Source organism: Mauremys mutica, chromosome 9 (genome assembly GCF_020497125.1).
Source record: "Mauremys mutica isolate MM-2020 ecotype Southern chromosome 9, ASM2049712v1, whole genome shotgun sequence".
NCBI lineage: Eukaryota > Metazoa > Chordata > Testudines > Geoemydidae > Mauremys > Mauremys mutica.
Window position 1 is genome coordinate 94133802 of NC_059080.1, and position 16703 is coordinate 94150504.

At 42.3% G+C, this 16703-nt stretch overlaps 1 protein-coding gene across 5 annotated transcripts in view; it reads left to right on the top strand.

The window, feature by feature from the left end:
- Positions 1-16703, top strand: part of MFN1 (mitofusin 1) — a 47035-nt gene that overhangs the window by 22845 nt on the left and 7487 nt on the right. For all 5 annotated transcript variants that reach the window (XM_045031351.1, XM_045031353.1, XM_045031354.1 and 2 more), the window contains 5 exons: positions 3440-3561; positions 5111-5237; positions 11720-11824; positions 15061-15163; positions 16410-16639. In XM_045031351.1, coding sequence (XP_044887286.1) covers positions 3440-3561; positions 5111-5237; positions 11720-11824; positions 15061-15163; positions 16410-16639 — 687 coding nt within the window. The remainder of the gene's footprint in view (positions 1-3439; positions 3562-5110; positions 5238-11719; positions 11825-15060; positions 15164-16409; positions 16640-16703) is intronic.

Genomic DNA, 16703 nt, shown 5'->3' on the forward strand with positions numbered 1-16703 from the left:
GCATTTTATGCAGAATTTCAGCAGAATTGTTTATTGCAAAAATTATCTTATGCCATCTTATGATTTAGGAACACTGTTGATCAACTTCCCAATGCTAAATAAGCCTATCTTATGCTAAATGCTTAAGCTAATGTCTTACAGGCTTGGGCCTGTAGGATTCTTGAACTGCTGTCTTATACCTACATTTTATCCTTATACTTAAAAACTGCCTTTATACCTCTAATTTAACCTAGAGGTTATACACTACCCACCTCACTTGTAATATGTGCACACCTAAAATATATACACATACCATGACAAGAGAAAAGCTAGTAGATGTGGTCTTTAATCCATTGAGCCTTCAGTGGGCTAACTGTGGGAGGGGTGGGGTGGGGTGTTTTTTCAGTCTCATGGAATGTGGAAGAGAGTTTAATTGTTTCCTCTGAGACTTTTATAATAGATTACTTTGAAATTATATTTTTGACATGATAGAGCATCAGTACTTAGTGTGCTATGTCAAAAAGATACCCCTCATTCTTGGGTCACTGTTTACCATGCTGCTTCATGAAGTAGGTGGGGAGGGGGGAGTTTGAGTTATAAACACTGTCACATCCTTAATTAATACTCCATTGCAGAGTGCCCCTCTGATGTTATGGACAGTAAATGTATTGAGCTGTGCACTTACAGGCAAATTAAACAGCTGTACTTGAAGTGCAGTTTGAGGTAACTGTTCTGAGTTACATTATGGAAGCACAGCAGCTTTTACCTTCCTTTTGATAAATGCATTGTTTATAAACTTTAAAAGCAAACTTATTCCTCTCTCTCTCGATCTCGTCTTTCCAGACATATAACTAATGCTTGTGTTTTTCCTAGTGCTTTAACTGGATTTTCTGATTGTGTAGTGAACGACTATAAGCCCTTTATCTACTACCTACTAATATTTGAAAGATTCTCATCTTTCCTACATGTCTAGTCTAGCTCTAACAATGTGCTGATAACTATGAACCTCTGGCTTTTCATTGCTGATTTCTAGATCTGCTTCATCGAGGAACAAAGGAAACCTTTTACCCATTCTGTTTCTTTTTGTTTAGTGTTTTGTTTACATCTTGTCACAAACTATTATTGAGGGGTAGGTGAGAGCAAAATTTTCAAAGGCACAAATGGCAATTAGGTGCCCAACTACTATTGAAAGTCAATGGGAGTTAGGCATTTAACTGCCAGTTGTATCTTTTAAAAATCTCCTTTATAATTAGCTATATCCGATAAAAGGAAACTAGATGCTTTAACTCTTAGTTGTATTTCTAAAACACATGTATGATACTGATGGTGTTTGCTCAGTCTGTAAATTAAACATTAGCACAGTGTGAAACCAGTTAGTTAAGTAGATGGTCTGCACTGTATGAAATGGCTTAATTTCAAAGTCTTACATGTGGCCATAAATTCAGTTTGCCAAAACTGGTCATCTGTATCTTCTTTCAGTTTGAGTTTCAGTAACGTCTGTTTTAATACAACCAAATGTAAAGTCAGACCTCTGGGAACGAGCTCGTAGGCCTTGTGTACAGAATGGGGGACTATATGCTGGGAAGCAGTGAATCTGAAAAGAACTGGGAGGTCATGATGGATAATCAGTTGAACATGAGCTCCCAGATGTGAGGTCTCATCTGGAGTATTGCATCCAGTTTTGGGCCCCCGACAAATTGGGCAAATTGGAGAGAGTCTAGCGGTGGGCAGTGAAAATGATTAGGGGGTTGGGGCACATGACTTATGAGGAGAGGCTGAGGAAACTGGTCTTGTTTAGTCTTGAGAAGAGAAGGATGGGGGGGCATTTGATAGCAGCCTTCAACTATCTGAAAAGGAGGTTCGAAAGAGGAGGGAGCTAAGTTGTTGTCAGTGGTGGCAGGTGACAGAACAAGGAGCAGTGGTCTCGAGTTGCAGTGGGGGAGCTCTAGGTTACATATTAGGAAAAACTATTCAACTAGGAGGGTGGTGAAGCACTGGACTGGGTTACCTAGGGAGGTGGTGGAATCTCCATCCTTATTGGTTTTTAAGGCCTCGCTTGACAAAGCCCTGGCTGGCATGATTTAGTTGGTGTTGGTCCTGCTTTGAGCAGGGGGTTGTTCTAGATGACCTCCTGAGGTCTCTTCCAACCCTAATCTTCTATGATTCTAATGTGATGCTGTGGCCAAAAGCGTTAGTGTGGTCCTTGGATATATAAACAGGGTAATAATGAGTAAAAGCAGGGAAATTATGTTAAGTCTGTGTTTGGCACTGGTGTGACCACTACTGGAATACTGTTTCCAGTTCTGGTGCCCACAGTTCAAGGAGAATGTCGCTAAATTGGAGAGGGTTCAGAGAAGAGACACAAGAATGATAAAGCATTGGAAAACATGCCTTCTCATGAGGACCTTCAGTCTATCAACCTGTTTAGTTTAACAAAGAGATGGCTATGGAGTGACTTGTTCACAGTTTATAAGAAACTACGTGAGGAACAAATATTTGATAATGAATTCCTCAGTCTAACTGACAAAGTAGAACTAGATGAAGTGGCTGGAAGTTGAAGCTAGATGAATTCAGACTGGAAACCAAGGCATAATTTTTTAACAGTGATGGTCGTTAACCATTGGAACACTTACCCAGGGTTGTGATAGATTCTCCATCATTTTTAAAACAAGATTCAGTGTTTTTCTAAAAGATGCACTCTAGTTCAAGCAGGAATTTAATTCCAGGAAATTCAGTGACCTGTGCAGAGCAGGAGATTAGATTACATAATCACAGTGGTCCTTCTGGCCTTATACTCTATTATTTCTAACCATTCTGTACCACTAGATTTAACACATGAATATTCAGCAGGAGGTGAAAATATTTTAAAGAATGCTTGCCAGGTGTTCCGCCTTCTAAGTTAATACTTGTTTTGGAATGCCCTATATGGTTGGCCAAATAACACATTTGGCTGGTAGGCGTGCCAGTATCAACCTAAGTTTGCAATTGTGCAAAATCTTGTTGGGGTAAATACAGTTAAACCCTGAAACTTTCAGAAAAGTTAATGTGACAGTTAAAACCACCACAAACTAGTTAATGCTGTAAGAATCAGCGCTAAACATTGAGCACTACGAGTTGTTAGTGTGGAAAATTTTTGAGATGCTTAATACCATTGAGGAAGGAACAGGTTTATCTTCATACTTGTACATCAGATTTTCCTTTTATGATGTTTCTTTTATGCTACTAATTTACAAGAACAATTCACATTACTGTGGACACTGTGGACTGAAGATACAGTCTTGCTGCTATAGAGCCATTTGAATTTTCAGTTCTGTGTCTTCGATTTCGTTACACTTCCTCCTTTCTTTATTTTTCTTTGGGTTTAAGTTTGATAATAGCAGCAAGTGCTTTCTGACATTGAAATTCCTGAGAGCGTTGTAATGGAATTACAGTAATGTGTTGTGGCTTGGGCCCCTCGCAGGAGTGTATCTCGCAGTCAGCCGTGAAAACCAAGTTTGAACAGCACACTATCAGAGCTAAACAGATAATAGATACTGTGAAAAACATTATGGACGCCATAAATGTGGCAGCAGCAGAAAAAAGGTAGGAGTCTTTTGTTTTTGGTATATCCAGATCATAGAGAGAGAACCATTTACATTGCATTAATTTCCCTGTACTAGTCTAGACTTCAAAGTTCACTTATCCCTACTGGCAAGAAGTGGATAGAGAATTTCTCTCACTGTTCAGTTTTAATACTGCTCACTCGCACCATGTCCTCAAGTTTAATTGCTCTGGGTGAGGAGAAGCAAAACAGCTTTGAGGTGTGTCCAAGGATCACTGCGTTCATGTTGCTTTCTTCATTGTTAATGGATTACGAAGGTGGCTAGTTGATCGTATGAGCTTGTTTTTTGAGACTTCATTTTAGAACTGTAAGGAGTCTTTCATGTTGTAACCACCATTTTAGAAGCAATAGTGAAGCCCATTTCATCTATAGCGTACTGTAAAGGGAAGAGGGTGAATGAGCAAGGGAGAGTGAGGGAAAGTGACAGCCAGGTGATTAAAATATCACTTTGGATGGACGGAGTTCATGTGAGCAATCTGGTCTGTCTCACCTTTGCCCCTAGTAATATTTCTTTCCTCTTTTTGCTTATCTAATACTTTCACAATTGTATTGTTTTTTTTTGCTTTTGAGACTGTCACATACTCTTCGCACTTTGAGTAAAGAAATTTATCCTAACTACCCTTGATGCCTGGTCTTTTCTTACCTCCAGTTAATGTGCTGTTGTATACTAACCTCTCCAGTTTACCTCCTTTCTACCTGTGCTCCTCAATAATGTATCCTCCAGTGGACTACATGATCCCCCCACTAAATCTCATACCTTTCCTGAATGCACCAGCTTCTGTGAGTTGTGCATTTACATCCCTACTCTGATGCATTTTGTCAGATCTTAGATTAATTCTAAGAATGCCACTCTTGAAGTCCTTCTCTTGAATCCGTTGCTTCGTTCTCTAACTCTGCTCTGTCCCTCCCTAGACCATTTGAATCAGCTTATGTAACTTCAGCCTTCAAACCATCCTCATTTGAGCTATGGGCCCAGGATGACTTGAGAGAGTAATATGTGGCGCAGTTTGGGTGTTTTTATTTTTCCTGGTCTTCAAGATGAGAAATACAGTTTCATTGTTAAGCAGCAATCAAATGGTGCCAGTGAGCAGTAATAGGGCAGTCTGGTCAGAGGAATTGTCTCCACTAATTTGTAGAGATAAGTTAAGACTTAGAGGGCCAGTGTCACAAACAAGATTCTTTCCCTACCGCCCTTTCTTTTTCTTTAGTAATTATACATACCACAATTGGTACCCGAATTCCAAACGCACTCTTTGTAACAGCGATCGTGTATGAAAAGCTAACTGTAATCAGTTACATTAAGAAATAGCTGTAAACTTAATGTGTATTATACTTACATTCTGACAAGTAGGACATTTGCTTGTGTCAGTTGATAGCTTTGTCAGCCCAATATGACTTCCAATTCTTTTGGCTGCTTAATAAACCCTCCTGTATTAATTATTCATCCATGCTGGATTTATTACATTTCTTGGTACTCTTATGTTTCTGGGAGAACAGCTAGTGATGGTGATTTCTTTTCTGCTACTTTAGAGTTCATTCAATGGAAGAGCGAGAGGACCAGAAAGATAGGTTGGAATTTGTTCGAAACCAACTGAACATTTTAACAGAGGATATTAAGAAAAAAATCAAACAGGTTACTGAGGAAGTAGAGAACAAGGTGGGTTGCATACAAAGAGCAAATGTCTTAGATCCAAGCAAGGAAGAGAATATTTTCCATCTTTAAATTCAGTTTGGTGGCTCACCTTGGTTTTTTTTGAATAGTGTCCCTATGGGTGCTCCAGTTCAGATGTGCATGTATCCCATGTGCCTTCAATTGGAGACTTTTACTAGCAGTGCCCATGTGGCCCATGCACACATCCTCATGTACCCCCCCAAGGCTATATAGATCTGAACAGTTGAACTGCCTTCAGTTCCTTCTCAATTGCCTTGGCCTGCGGGAGCAGCTTAGCATGTTCACCTTGAGTGTGCCTCATTCAATTAGAATTGTTTTCTTAAGTACTAGTTTAGCTTAATATAGTTGTTAGTTTAGTTTTACTAGTGAGAGGAGTGCCTTTGTTCCTCTCTTCTCTCTTTGGGGAGACTTGCCTTCCTTGGGCGGGTACGCCAAGCTCTCTGGGTTTCAACGTTGCCTTACTTGCTGGGAGGCCATCCCAGTTAGCAATGGCCATTTCAAGTGTTTTTGCTGGCTAGGAGAGTCACACATCCCACAGAAATGTAACTTCTGTTCAGCCCTTAGATCCAGGGCAAGGAAGAATTAGGAGATCAAGCTCTCTTTGCCCTGCTTCAGAGCCAGATTGGGAGAATCCCTTGTACCTCAGTCTCTGGGCAGATCTAGTGTCCCTTCGACCTCGGCTCAATACTCCACAGAAAGGTGAATAGTTCCAGAGACCTCCAGAGGTCCCAGGAAGTTTGCTCCGAAAAGACCTTGGTTTCCCACTAGGTCAACGGTCTCAGAATCATGGATCTCTGTGCCTGGTACCGTAAAGGCTACAGTTTCCTTCGGCACTGACGGGGCTGGGAAGACTCGAAGCTCTTCTATGAGCACATGCTGCTCTGAGCGAGCTTCTTTACCATCCAGGCGTGACAGAGATGGCAAGGAGAGGTGTTTCTCCAGACCGGTACCATCAGAAACAACTTTACCACTAGTACCCCCCCTGGACAGGTCCCCCAGTACTGTATAAATCAAAACATCCACCTCCATCACCCTTGTCATCAGAGCAATTGAAATCCTTGGTACTATCTATTTCTAGAGACCATCATGTCGGTTCTGACACTCCATTCACGACTTCAAGAATTTAGGTACTTGAAATACTTATCTGTGGCTGAAGAACCAGAATCTCTGCTGATCATGGGCATCGAGTGCCTCTTAGTACCAAAACTCACTCAGTCAGTGGATTCTCATCTATCACTGGTACAGACTAACTCGCCAACATTTTCAGCTGTTCAGCATAGGGCTCTCCTAACCCATCCTTATAGGAACCTTTTCTATGTTAGTTGCAGAGACAAGGAGGAACTCCAGGGAAGAAATCACAAGTGGTGGGAACAACCTTAAATGCCACTATCCCTCTGTTATGGATACCCCAGTGGTCATACTGAGATCCCTAGACTGTTGACTGACAGCAGTTTTCTAAGACTTGGAGCCTAGTTTGCAGGGACAATAGGGAGAGACACCTCAGATCACTCCCCAGCAGGAAGAGACACTTGAGGAACAGGAAACTAGGGCAGATGAGGAGGCTACTCCTCAAACTACCATCTCCTCATCATCACTAGACAAAGTGGTAATGTCTCCTCCACGGTCTATGGTCGATGATTTTAAGCAGTTGCAAGACCTTATTAAACGTGGCGATTCCTTCAGACTCCATTCAGATACCACTTGAAGAGGCCAAGGAATCGCAACACAAGTTATTGGCCATCCTCCAGTCAGCAGGACCAACCAGGGTCGCTCTCCTGATCAATGAGACCCTTCTGTGTCTGGAATGGTGGTTGAAGCGTGAAGGGATATACGAATGTTTAGCATATCTGGCACGTAAATACCTTACAACCCCAGTTACAACAGTGCCATGTGAACGCCTGTTCTCACTTTCAGGTGACATTGTAAATAAGACGCAAGCAGCATTATCTCCCATAAATATAAACAAACTTGTTTGTTTTAGCGATTGCCTGAACAAGAAGTAGGACAGAGTGGACTTGTAGGCTCGAAAGTTTTACATTGTTTTGTTTTTGAGTGCAGTTATGTGGGGGGAAAAAATCTACATTTGTAAGTTGCATTTTCATTATTGAGATTGCACTACAGTACTTGTCTGAGGTGAATTGAAAAATCCTATTTTCTTTTTTACAGTGCAAATATTTGTAATATATTATAAAATGAGCACTGTACACTTTGTATTCTGTGTTGTAATTGAAAATTGATCTATTTGAAAATGTAGAAAACATCCAAAATATTTAAAGAGTATTCTATTGTTTAACAGTGCAATTAAAACTGCGATTAATCATGATATAATTTTTTTAATAGTTTGACAGCTCTAGTCTAAAATTGGTTTCCAAGAACATGGACGAGTCCATCTGTACTCTCCAAGACCTCGGAGCCTCTCTGGAGATTTACATCCCTGAGAGAAAAAGAAAGTTTTAATAGATTGCACACTGCTCAGAGATCCTGTTCGATAGAGTTTTCCTAGGTTCCAGAGACCCACAGAGCTCCCTAGAAAGAACCACGGGTTCCCAAGGAAGAGAACCATAAATTCATCTGATTCAAATACACAAGTAACTTCATTATCAAAACACCAGTTTTGATAAGGTGGTTGAGGGTTCAACTCCTGCCCACTTGGTAGCCTACCAGCTGCAAAAGTTTGCTCACCTCCCTGCATTTGGAAACTCTCTCCCCCATTTTTGACATTCATGGGAGCAAATTACTACAGACAGATGGGTTTTGGAGATTTACATCAATCTATGCCATCTACTTTACATATCTCCCCCTTCCCACCTCCCTCTTTGGGGTCTCTTCTTATGAGCTCCTACTGAGACAAGAAATAGACTTCCTTCTTCGTCTAGGGCTTATACAGCCTGTCCCTGCTCGGCACAAAGGGGGAAGGATTCTACTCGAGGTATTTCCTTGTACCAAAGAAAAATGGAGATATGAGAATGATTTTTAGATCTGAGGCTACTAAGCACATTTATAAAGTCTCAAATTCAGAGTGGTGACTCTGGCAACGATAATTTCTTCATTAGACTCAGGATTGGTTTTCAGCAATTTCCATATTGCGATACATGCATCTCACAGAATATACTTACATTTCCTGATAGACCACTTCTAATATCGGATGCTTCCTTTTGGACTATCCTCAACTTCAAGTGTATTCTCAAAAGTTCTAGTGGTGTTGGCTGCTTACCTTCATCAGGAGGCCATTGTAGTATTCCCAGACCTCAATGATTAGCTATTCAGGGGTCGGTTTTAGAGGAAGTGCTGTGAGCTGACCAGAAGATCCTGTCTTTGTTTCTACAGTTAGGACTCCAGCTCCCCTGTTGCGGTCCTCTCTGATCCCCACACAGAAAATACATTTCATCTGGGAATCCTTGGATTTGCTGACTGCCAGGGTCTATGTTCCCATGGACAGATTCATAACTTTATCAAACCTCATCAGAACAATTCAAATGAGCCCTCAAACCTCAGTGAAGAGAACTGTCTTCAGCTCCTGAGTCATGTGGTGGCTTGCACTTCATCACAGATCATGCAAGATTACACCTTCGCTGCTTTGAGGGGTGTAGGCTCAGGACAGTCTACTGACCAAGCAGACAGCTTAGAGAGACAAGTTTCTGTTCCCCGCCAGGTGAAAGATTCCTTGGGCTGGTGGAAAGAGCACTACAACTTTGGCACCGGCATTTCATTTCTTCAGATGACACCAATGATCACAGATGCATCACTGTTGAGATGCAGGGCACATCTTGATGTTCATACAATCCAGGGCAGATGATCACCTCGAGGCTAGTCTCTACATCAGTTTGTTATAACAAAGGGAGTCAGGAATGATTATCTCCATTTTCTGCCTCTCATTGGAAGGAAGTCTATCAAGATCATGATGCACAAGGTAGCCTGCATGTTTTTTATCAACTGGCAAGGCAGAGCAAGATCGCTCTGTGTGTGTACCCATAAAGTTATGGAATTGGTGCAGAGTCCATCGCATTCCCATTTCAGCAGTGTACCTTCATGGCATGCAAAACACCATGGGCAATGTCTTCAACAGGCACTGCTCTCAGAATTATGAATGGGAATTTGACCCATGAATGCTAGATGACCTATTTCACATGTGGGGACATCCAGAAGTGGACCTAATTGCCACCACCACAAACACGACCTATTTTCTGTTTTGTGCAAGAAGGGATTTAGGCCTCCATCCTTGGGGGATGCATTGCTCTTGTCTTGGATCAAGGGCCTGTATTACGCGTTTACTTTAATGCCTCAGACCAGTGGGACAAAGCCAGGATTATCCTAATAGTCCAAACATGACTGGGACAGGCATGGTACCCTTACCTGTTTTGATCATCTTGTCCAGTGATCAGTTTTCTGTACCCCTCATCTTCTCTTGCAAGATGCTGGCCAAGTGTTTCATCCTAACCTGAAAGTTCTCTGCCTCAGGGCATGGGTCCTTGATGGGGATAGTCTTACCTTTCTGTAGAGATATAGCAGGAAAGAGTCTACCCATAGTACTTACCCTCAGAAGTGCAAAAGATTTAGCTATTGATGAGAGAACCAGCGATGTGCACCTGAATCTTTCTCATTTTCGCTTATCCTGGATTACCTGTTCAACCTGTTGTATCAGGTTGCTCGATCAAGGTTCATCTGGCTGCGATAACAGTCTCTTTCTTTTCTCTAGTTGTAACGTGAGAAAATGCTGAGAATCCTTCCAACAGTAAGGTTCATTAAAGTACTGTGGAAACTTTCCCTCAAGTAAAGGCCACCACTTCAGTTCAAGATCTTAATCTAGTTCTCAGAGGTCTCACAAGACCCCCATTTGAACTAATGATGACCTGTTCCTTTCTGAACCAGTCTATGAAGATGGCATTTTTAATAGCCATTATATTGGCTTGAAAAGGTGGAGAAATTGGGGTCTTGATGGTGGATCCTCCTTTTACAGTGTTCTTCAAAAACAAGGTTTCCCCTATGTCCACGCTGTAAATTCCTACGTAAAGTGTCATTCGAGTTTGATCTGAACCAGTCCTATTCGTTTAACTTTCCCCGCACTCCACCCTCCAACCTCATTACTCAGGACACACAACCTTAGACATCAGATGAACATTGGCCTTCTATCTAGATAGGACCAAACCATTTTGGAAGCCTCTTAGACTATTTATCTCCATTGTGAACAGATCTAAGAGATCCACTGTTCCTATCCAGAGGCTACTGAGGTGGATTTCAGGGTGTCTTCTCACTTGCTATGATGCTGCCAATGCCCAACTTCCTGCTAGGGTATTGGCCCACTGTACAAGGTCACAATCAATGTTGCTGGTCCTACTTAAGGATGTTTCAGTAATTGAGATCTGCACAGCTACCACATTGTCTTCAATACATACTTTCTCCAAACACTGTCTTGGTCCAGCCCTCTAGATCTGATGCAGCAGTTAGCAGTGCAGTTCTGTCTTCAGTTCAGGACTTTGTTCCGAAGCGCCCTCCTCCTCCTGGGGATACTGCTCCAAAGTCCCCTGAAATGGAGCACCAATAGGGTCACTACTTGAAGAAGGAGGAAAGGTTACTCATCCTGTGAAGTAACTGCCTTCTTCAAAATGTATCCTTTCTCCTCTGCTTTGGAGTTTCCTCTGTGGGACTTTGCAGTAGAGAAGGAACTGAGGGTGGTTCACCTGTGCAGCCCTATGTAACCTCAGCAAGTCTAAGCCCTGCCTCTGCTGCTGTGCTCCCTGTGCTAGTGCGGCCACACTGCTACATTTATACACACTAGCTGGAAGAGTACTAGCGTGAGTACATGGCTGTGATTTCCCCCTGCACACATACATAGCTTTTAGCGTAGACATAACTGTAGTTCTTTGAGATGTGTTGTCCACATGTATTCCACAACCCGCCATCCTTCTCTGCTACTATGGAATCCTACATCAACCAGATTCTGCTTCAGTGAAGGAATTGAAGGTAGGTTTCACTCGATTCACCCTTGGTCTTCAGCTGTCAGGTGCCAGAAGGCAATGTCCCAATTGGCCACTACTATTTAAATAGATTCTGATCTCCCATGAATGGGGTGAATGTGCACCAGAAGTAGAATACATGTGGATAATGCACCTCAAAAGACCGCAGTTACTGTAGGAGGAGAAGTAGCCATTCTTAAATTACTTCTGGAATCTTCTTTAATGGAGATGTCTGGAAAAATAAGGTCGGAGGTGGCGGATGGTGGCCCCCTTTATCTGTCAGAACTAGCTAATTCATGAGGTGCTCTTTACATTCCAGGAGGATTTTAACAACAGGCTGCTAACTTCGCGTTTTTTGATTAACCATCAGAATGAGCAAAATGTTTTTAACCTAAATATCTAGTATTGCACTGAGCATTTTAATAATTTCCTCCTTTGCACTCTGTTTTTTGTTCGTTCGTTTTGTTTTAATTGAAAACGTCTATTGCCATGTCTACATTTTAACATTTTCAGGTTTCTTCTGCGATGACTGATGAGATTTGTCGACTCTCTGTTTTGGTTGATGAATTTTATTCTGATTTTCACCCTTCTTCACAAGTATTGAAGCTGTATAAAAGTGTAAGTAGTACCTGAGTGGTTTGATGAAAATAATTTGTCATTCACCTTGGCTCCTAGTTCTACTTTTTAGTATGTTAGTTTTAATAATTCACGCACTGTATACTCTTGGGGGAATTCTGTGCCACTGCACAATGTAGAATTTGCGCAGAACTAATGTTCTGTGGAGAATTTAATTCTCCCCCCCCCCCCCCCCCGAATTGGTTCTGCAGAACTACTGGCTGCCATTAGGGGCTGCTGGACCCAGCAGAGCCCAGCTCTTCAGCTTGCAAATTTTGCATTGTGCAGTGGTGCAGAATTCCCTGAGGAGTATAATGTTAGTACATGAATTATTAAAAGTAACATAGTAAAAGCTATGAACTAGGAGCAGGTGTCTGGGCTGTGGGGGGCACCCCCCAGAGCCCAGCCATGGGGAGGTAGGGAGTACAGGTGTCTGGGCTGGGATGGTGCCCTGTGACTGGGCTCTGGGAGGATAGGGAGCGTTGTTGTCTGGGGTGGGGTGGGGGGAGCGTAAGGGTGTGTATGTCTGTGCTAGGAGTGTGTGTGTGTCCCGGCTGGGCTCTGGGGACTAGGGGGTGCAGGTGTCTGGGCCAGGGTGTCCCATGGCTGGGCTCTGGGAGCGGGGGGTGTCTGAGATGGGAGCAGCAGAGCTTTCCCCCAGTATGTGCCCAGTTGGCACATGTGACACACCCAGATTGAGGTACCCCACAAAAGCATAACAGAGAAACAGGAAGTGGGTTGTCGCAAAGATTTCTTTAACTCTCTGCTCCGGGGGGAGACTTTTTTTGTTGTCTGTATTGTTACAGACATACTTGCTGATAGGTATTTTGAAATAAATTACCAAAATAATTGAAACTGGTGTGATTATATTATTGTTTTGACAAATAAAAGATACAGAATTTTACAGAATTTTTAATTTTTGGTGCAGAATTCCCCCAAGAGTAACTGTATATTGCATTGTGTAGGTAGTGTTCTTTCTTAGCAGATTTATTATCCAATGTATCTGTGTATTTCTGTTGTTAAATTAGATTGCAATAACTAAACATGATGGGGAGAAAGTTGCAAAAGATTTTGGAATTGTTTTCATTTTAGAGTTCGTTGAGGGGGAGAGGGAATTCAAGGTTTTTAATTGAAAATTATATCGGAATGGTCACTAAAATTTTTAGTTTGATTTATATTTACTGGGTTTTTGTAGATGAAACATTTTGCTAACCACTTTGAGAATACTTTTGATATAAATTTCAATTTAAAAAAGTCAAAAATTCACTTGACAAAATATTTCGGAGTCAATAATTCATGGAAATTTTCACTTTCCAAAAAAGCCATTTTTGGTTGATTGAATTTCTACCAACTTTAACAGTAACTTTTAAAAGGAGCAAACATTCTGAGATCATCTCGTGAGCCTGGTACTCGTAGGCCCTGATCATGCTCCCATTAAAGTGTATGTCAAAATTTCCATTGACTTTACTGGTGCGGAATCAGTCTCCTATTGAGCAAGTAATCTACAGTTCTAGGATTGAATGAGTATTCTACCTACCATCACCGCTCCCAAAGCATTAATGCTTTGACTTCCACCAATATTATTGAGATTGGTTTCTCTTTGTTCAGGCCAGTGAGGTGGTTGCCATCAGACCAAGACAATTCTGACTTTCCAAAGTAATATAGTGGCATTATGCCAGGAGTGGGCAAACTTTTTGGCCCGAGGGCCACATTTGGGTATGGAAATTGTATGGCGGGCCACGAATGCTCATGGAATTTAACAATTCAGAGATATTCAACTAAACTTTATTTAATAAAGATACATTTTAGTGGAAATAAACATAAAACCTTACTTACTATTATAAATATACCATCATAACAATGTATTACAATAATTAAACCAAACTTACCCCCTTTCCACACCCTCTTTGATTTAATGTGAACAGTGCAGCTGGTCACCCTTAACAATGGAAAATTAACACTACGAAAACATCAGAGTCACCTAAGCCAACAAGTAGCCGGCATGTTGACTTGCACATTCCAGGCTCTGATGGTTGTGAAGCTGGAGTAACATGTCTGCCCTCACGCCCGTCACGCAGGTCCTGAACATGCTGGAGCGCCGGGCGGAGCAGGGCAGCCCCGCGACCCTGCTCCCTGGCAGGAGCACGGCAATGGAGCTTGAGGGCTGAATTAAAAGGTCTGATGGGCCAAATGAGGCCCGTGGGCTGTAGTTTGCCCACTCCTGCATTATTCTTTCTGAAACAGTTGTACTGAAAACTGAGACCTATTTTTCAGCTACCTTTTTAATGATTGCAATGTTACAGATATCAGCCCTTTTAAAAATTCTAGTTACCGTATATACTCAATCATACACCAGTTCGTTTATAAGCCACCCCCCCTACGCCCCCCGAAGATGGATGAGTAAAAATGGAAAAATTTTTATGAACCATTCATAACCCAACCCTAGAATTCAGGGGTCAGCAAACTTTGGCTCCCGGGCCATCAGGATAAGCCGCTGGGGGGCCGAGACAGTTTGTTTACCTCGAGCGTCCACAGGCATGGAGGTAAACCTAGGTAAACAAAGTCTCCCAGCCTGCCAGCGGCTTACCCTGATGGGCCAGGACAGCAACTGGTGGGGAAATTTGCGGGGGGAGAGAAGCTGGGGCACAGGGGAGTAACCCCTTCCCACATGACTTCACCCCTAGCCTGGGACCCCAACTCTCTCTCTATCCCATCCCTTCCCACCTTACCTGGGGCAGGCCAGGTGAGGATGTCTCTGGCCTGGCCGGAGCTGCAGCATGGCCGGGTGGCACAGCCGCAGCCTGCCAGCCCCAGAGCTGCAGCTGCTTCGGAGGCTGAGGGGAGAGAAGTGTGGCCAGAAACGGAGATGCTCTGGCCCCGCCTCTTCCCTTCTGGATTTGCTGGCTGTGCTGCCTCTCCTTGCTTCCTCTGTTGGGGGGCAGGGACTGTGTCCCACCTCTCCCTCTCTATACCCGTTCTTAAGCCGGCCCCCTTCTCTGGTGCGTTCCTTTTTTACTCAAAAAAAATTTGGCTTATGAACGAGTATATATGGTAGTTTACCATGAGAATTTATAATTTGAGTGCATGATCGTTCTCCAAGTTGTTCTCCTCTCCACCATGGATAACAATATGTTCAAAGATTATAGGGATTTCTTGCGTTCAGCATATTTCAAAATTGTTCTAACATAGCTGGCTTGTTGATATTAACTTATGTACATGCTTTCTTCATGAAACATTAGGAGCTCAACAAGCACATAGAAGATGGTTTGGGAAAGAACCTGGCTGACCGTTGCTCCGCTGAAGTCAATCAGTCAATGCATCAGTCACAGCAAGAAATGATTGGTAATATTTCTACAGAGTAATGTTACTTTCACACAAATATGAGTCTGACCATGGGCAGACTCCAGCTCAACCCCAAAAGGACATTGTCTGCTTAGAGTTGTTATTTGTATTGGGGCAGTATCAAGAAGTCGCAATCATAGATCACAGGCTCATATGCTAAGCACTGTACACATGAATAATGGAGAAACAGTTCCTCTCCTAACAACGTTTAATCCAAGTAAATTCCTACTTTTACTTGTTCCTGTCTACACAATTACGTATTATGATTGGGATTTACTGAGTTATAATCTTAAAACGCTTTACAGATCCAAAGTGCTATGCAATTGTTATTTCCCACAGGGCTTGTGGGGATTGGGTAGGAGTAATTGTTATCCCAATTTGGAGAAGCTGTGAAACAGAGATTAAGTGATTTATTTGCCTGAGGTGATACACTGAGTTAGCGGTAGAACTGAGATTAGAACACCGGACTTCCCCACTGACGCTAGACCTGCTACCTTTCTTCACTTTCTGTGTCTTTTTAACCTCGGTATGGCTATCTTAGGGAAGGGAACTGAGTAAAATAACTTGAATTAACAGTGGCAATGTTAAAATGTAGGCCACACCTGATATTTCTTCAGTGTAAGCCTTACCCTAGTTCACTCAGTGCCAACTAGGATTCTATCCTGAAGCTCACGTTTTGGTGCGGTCGCCTGTTTCTGTACTCCATTTTGTTAAATGCCTGTCCAACCACCCAGTCTGAACTGATTCCTGCTAATGAAACAGTCAGGTCTTGAGGAAATATATGGAGCCGTTAGTGACCTATTCCTGAGATTTTGAGAAGTCACCTCTTCCTTATTTCTACCCAAGGCTATAGGGATTGGCCAAGCTGTCCTTTGCCCGTCCTGGTTTCAGGACTCTAGCTAGAGATCTTTCTGATTGGTTCAGTTAATCTCTGACCATTTTTTCCCTTTTTGTCACCACTGCCTTTATGGATGGCTTTTTCTTCTTCCATTTTGTTTCTCTGGAATGATCAATAGTTGATCCTAATGGGACAAACAATGTTTAAACTGTGCAGTACAAGGGCTGAGCACTCTCTTAATTATAATGGAAATTGCTAAGTAGACAAACTGGTAGGATAGGCCTCAGTTAATACTGTTGCTTAGGTGTTTGCTTTTTTAATTTCAGAATTAGTGCATCATATGACCATCCCAAGATGGAGTACAGTTTTGCATAATAATTACATTTTGCTAATCCACTTTGTTTTTAGAAAATCTGACGCCATTATTACCTTCTGGTGTACAGAATCAGCTTCAGTTGCTAATTCCATGCAGGAAGTTTGACCTCAGTTACGATTTGAACTGTCACAGTCTGTGTTCAGATTTTCAAGAGGATATCACGTTCCGCTTTTCCCTGGGGTGGACCACCCTTGTAAACCGCTTCCTAGGCCCAAAGAATGCTCATAGAGTGCTACTCGGGCTGGCAGATCCACCCTCACAGGTGAGTGCTTCCCAAGTCTTTCAGGATGGATTGGGTTGATATCTGATGTTTTCTATACATTATT